Here is a 5,000-nt window from a genome sequence, read left to right on the forward strand (position 1 = left end):
CCGCACGGCGCGGGGCCAGGGCACGCAGACCATCCTGTCCATCACGCAGAGCAACAAGTCGAAGAAGCTCAAGCAGAGCCCGACGTGCACGGCGTCGCCCACGTCGACGGCGCAGGCGGCCGCCTCCGCCGCCCAGATCAGCCGGCCGGCGCTGCCCCTCGACTGGACGCACCCGCCCATCGTGCCCGGCCCCGTCACGCCGCACGCCGTGGCCTTCAGCGACCTCATGACGCTGTCGCACGCGGCGGTGCAGCTGCAGCTGGCCATGGCCCATGCCCAGGCGCAGGCACAGGCTCAGGCGCAGGCGCAGGCTCAGGCGCAGGCCCAGGCGCAGGCCGAAGCGCAGGCCCGAGCGCAGGAGCAGGTGCTGAAGAGCCTGAAGGTGAGCGAGTCGCTGAGCTTCGTGAACGGGTCTGGCGACACGCTGACCATCAGCCCCATCACGACGGCGCTGCAGGACAGGCCGTCCAAGAACACGCCCACGAAGGCCACCAGCAAGATGCACCACCACGCGGCCAAGGCCAGCGTCAACGGCGGCTCGCACGTGTCGCACTCGCGGAGCTCGAGCACCAAGTCGCACGGCAGCCACAAGTCGGCGGGCAGCATCATCAGCAGCAAGGCCAGCGCCTCCAGCCACGGCGGCCTCAGGACCACCATCCACAAGTCGGCGCTGACGGCGTCGCTCAAGATCCCGTCGGTGTCCGTGAGCAAGACGAACGGCGCCGCGTCGTCCGGCTCGGGCGGCGGCAGCAAGGGCGACAAGGACTACCCCGAGCGCACCGGCGACCCCGTCTTCAAGATCACCAACCAGAAGCTGGCGGAGTACGTGCGGCGGCAGCAGCTGCAGCAGAAGCTCAAGCAGGGCGGCGCCAACAACCTCAAGTCGAACGCGAGCGCGACCTCCACCACCTCCACCACCACCACCTCCTCCTCCTCCTCGAACCCCACGTCCTCCTCGGCCTCGAACTACATGAACAACGTCTGTTCCTCGGGCTCTCCGGCGTCCTCCTCGAGCACCACCATCACCAAGAGCTCGTCCTCGCTCCTGGGCTCCTCGTACAAGACGAGCTCGGCCTCCAGCCCGGCGTCGGGCGCGGCGTCCCTCGGCGGCGTGTCCTCGGCGCCCAAGTGCTCGTCCTCGCAGAGCATCCGCGCCACCAACACCAGCGTGCGCCAGATCCCCAACCCGTCGCTGCTCCGCCAGCAGTCCGAGTCGCGCATCACGGGCGGCCTCTCGGGCCTCGGCATGGCCTCCAGAAAGTCCTCCGAGTCCATCAGCAGAATCGAGAGCCTCACCAGATCCCTGCACGAGAAGATGGCCGCCAACTCGCTGGCCGCCTCGTCCCTGGCGGCCACCATCAACTCGGCGGTCAAGTAAGGCGCGCCGCGGGCCTCGAGGGCGGCGCCGCGCCAGGGCCACGGACCTGCGGGCGAAGGCGACGGCCTTTGCCTCTGCGTGCCTCCGGGCCGCCACCACGGCTCCGAAGGGGCGTGGCTACAGGAACAAAGAGGAACGGAAGTGATATAAATATTTTCTATATCTGTAGCTACTGAATTAAACAATGCAAAAAATGAAATATATATATATATAGCGTTAGTTGATGAAAATCTGAAGTTTCAGTCGTATGTGTGAAATAGTGACAAGAAGTATGTGGAACCAGTTGTAAAGCAGATTACTATTCGAGCGCGAGTGTCGCGTGGACAAAGGTGGAAGTGGACCGCCGCGTGAGTGGAAGGAGTGACATTCAGACGAGAACAAACATAAAACACGAATTGGAAGTGACATTGTTTTGAGGATCTCTCAACGCACACACATACGCACGCACACACACGCACGTGCATACACTCACACTCAAGCCCCGAATCTCGAGTGCCCAAAAGTGCCAGCGGCGGTTAACACACACTCGAGTGCCACGCTCGGTGCCCGCCAGTGCCGTTCGTGAACTGACTCTTCCCTTCCCTTCTCTCTTCTTGCCTTCAGCCAACCACAGGAACTCGGCTTGTACAAATATGGAAACAAACAAATGAAAGGTTCGAGGTGACAAAGAAAAACAAAACAAATTGGAGGAATACGAGAAGAGAGCAAGAGCGAAGACGAAAGAAGAGGCACGGGTTCGCGTCGGGTGCCAATCCAAGAAGGGCGAGAGAAAGCGCGTTGTTCGTCTCCAGGTGCACGTATTAGTGTCTCGTGACTGTGACTCGTGTGTGAAAGAGAAAGAGAATGAACACAAACATAAGAAGAGACCGAGAATGTCGTCTCGGGTCAATTCTCTGTCCCCTTTGAAGGCGTTTTAGCCTCTGGGGGGCGCCGGTGCAGGGAGAAGGAGGGAGGAGGGAGAGGGAGGGAATGAAAGGAGGCAGGGAAGGAGGCAGAATAAAAAAGAAAAGAAAAAAGCGAGGCTCGAAAACCAGTGACAAAGTGGAGAACGAGAAACGGGTCTCCGAAGCCAGGGAAGCTCCGGCCGAACGAGTGACCCGAGGAGAAGAACCACGAAGTCGGGGCGAGGGAAAACGGACACTTCCCGCCCCTTTCTTCGGCCAAACAGAGGAATCTCCTTGAAGAAAAAAAAAAGAAAAAAAAGACCTCGATTTAAGTGCTATATAGGGAAATAATTTTTATTTTGAGAAACAAAGAAAAAGGACTTTGTGGGACTTGCCATAAGTGAAGTAAGGGACCCGCGTATGGCCTCACACGTGCCTCTACTCCCTCCCCCCCCATCCCTCCTCCTCCTCCTACCTCTTTACCACCCTCCCCTCCCCCTCCCCTTCAGTGCTGACCGGGAGCAAGAATTTTTATTCAGATTCTTCAATTAAGATAATTCTTAGGACGTGAAACTTTTAAGAAAGGGAGAAATAACGACGAAGATGAAGAATGAGAAAGAAAAAAAATGAATAAAAGTAGTGGAAAGACTTTGAAATCCACGGAACAAAATGGTGATATAGAGATTAGATATGTAGTCACATAAGAAAGAACTATTTGATTTGTTTCTCTTTTTCTCTCTTCGTTCTTTTTTATATATAGACTTAATTGATTTTATTAATTTCTTATCCATTCTGATCTGGCTTTAATTTGGATTAGCGTCAACGGAAACCAACCCACGTGGATTTGCGAGATACGTAAATAGATAAAAAAAGATGTTTTTATTTATAGCGATGATGATAAAAAAAAAGGTGATTCTCTCTCTTCTCTTTTCCTTTGGCGTTTCCGGTTCTGAATAAAGGAAACGAAGAAACAGACAAGGAAGAAATGGGATAAGAAATCACTGGCATTAATTTATCATCAACTCTTTGACTGTATTAGTTATGTATATTATATATATGAATATATATATTACCGTATTTGGCCTATTTGTTGGTATAATATTTTTTTTCGGGATTTGATGATGACTGATGATGATGGTGATGATGACGGTGATGATGGTGATGATAATGATGCTTAATTCAAACAGTTTCTCCGTTTTATATTTCCTCCCTTTCCGTAGGCCTAGATAGGCTTACGGCGGGACTACCAAAGAACTACAATAAAGAAGATAAATAAATAAAAAAAAGAGAAAAAAAAATTCTTTCGAGTAATTGTTTGTAAAATGTGTACATAAAACTATAGCATTATTATAGGTAGTTTAAGTAGGTCTCTATTGAAAAGTTCTATGTCATATGTAACCAGCCTATTTTCGACCATGCTGACGCTTCTCGTCTCTCGTCTGTCTTCTTCCTCTGTTTATTTTCTCTTTTTTCTCTTCTCGCCTTCTTCCATTCTTCCTTCTCGTCTTTTTCCTTTCCCTTCTTGCGTTTCATTTATTCTCTTCTCTTTTCTTCTGCTTCGTCTCTCTTCTCTTCTTTTCTCTACTCTCTCTCTCTCGCTCTCTCCATCCATCCCTTATCAAGATTTCCATTCCCTCCCTCCTTCCTTCCTCTCTTCCTTCCTTCCTTCCTTCCTTCCTCCCCCTTCCCCTCCCCCTCCCTTCGTTAAGTTGTTGTTCCTCCTTCAGTGTAATTAAATAAGATCTACTGTATTATAACTTGTCACTCAACACACATTGTTGTTGTATCCAATAGAAGTTCTTTATTATTATTATTTATGTAATTGCTATCTGTGTGCCATGCGAGGAATGCTGTTCTCTTTCTGTACGTGTGTGGATCAAGGACGGGTGTGGAAGGACTGGGAGCGTGTGTGTACGTGGGGGTGTCCGTTGTGTACGTGGGGGTGTCCGTTGTGTACGTGGGGGTGTCCGTTGTGTACGTGGGTATTGATAGGAAAACATACACATGATGCTTGTTTGTAGATTATTGTATTCACATTGGCGTTCATGGTTAGATTGGAGCTCACACGTGTAGATGTAAATATATTACACTTATAGGTACTGAGATATAAACATACGTATGTATGAATATGAAGATACTTATGATTGAATACAAACACACACTCGCACTCATACTCACACTCATACACACTCATAGACACACACTCACTCACTCACTCTAACTCTCATACTCACACACATTCACACACACTCACTTTAACTCTCGCACTCTCACACTTACACTCACGCTCACACTCACATTCACATTCACACTCATTCACACACTCACTCTCACCCCCGCCCAATCACTCCCTCAAATCTTGGAGTTGGGATACCATCGTCACGAGAACAGACACTACCTCTGGAAGGGTTTTCCTGCCCTCTTCGTCTCCGTTCTCGCTGCGCCATGCACTGGAGGGGGGGGGGCTATGCAGACAGACAGACAGAGAGAGAGAGAGAGAGAGTGAGTGAGTGAGTGAGTGAGTGAGTGAGTGAGTGAGTGAGTGAGTGAGTGAGTGAGTGAGTGAGTGAGTGAGTGAGTGAGTGAGTGAGTGTGTGTGTGTGTGTGTGTGTGTGTGGGTGTGTGTGTGTGTATGTGTGTGTGTGTGTGTGTGTGTGTGTGTGTGTGTGTGTGTGTGTGTGTGTGTGTGTGTGAATGAATGAATATATGAATGATAGTTACAGAAATGCCTTGATCAG

General features: G+C 50.9%; 1 protein-coding gene across 1 annotated transcript in view; it reads left to right on the forward strand.

Moving 5' to 3' along the window:
* LOC113828529 (pneumococcal serine-rich repeat protein) overlaps positions 1 to 1,521 on the forward strand; it is a 250,504-nt gene extending 248,983 nt beyond the window's left edge. Inside the window, exon 8 of the mRNA XM_070127292.1 lies at positions 1 to 1,521. This exon is cut by the window's left edge and continues 1,274 nt beyond it. Coding sequence (XP_069983393.1) covers positions 1 to 1,378 — 1,378 coding nt within the window. The 3' untranslated portion in view covers positions 1,379 to 1,521.
* The last annotated feature ends 3,479 nt before the right edge of the window (positions 1,522 to 5,000 follow it).

The sequence above is a fragment of the Penaeus vannamei genome, chromosome 11 (genome assembly GCF_042767895.1).
Source record: "Penaeus vannamei isolate JL-2024 chromosome 11, ASM4276789v1, whole genome shotgun sequence".
Lineage (NCBI taxonomy): Eukaryota > Metazoa > Arthropoda > Malacostraca > Decapoda > Penaeidae > Penaeus > Penaeus vannamei.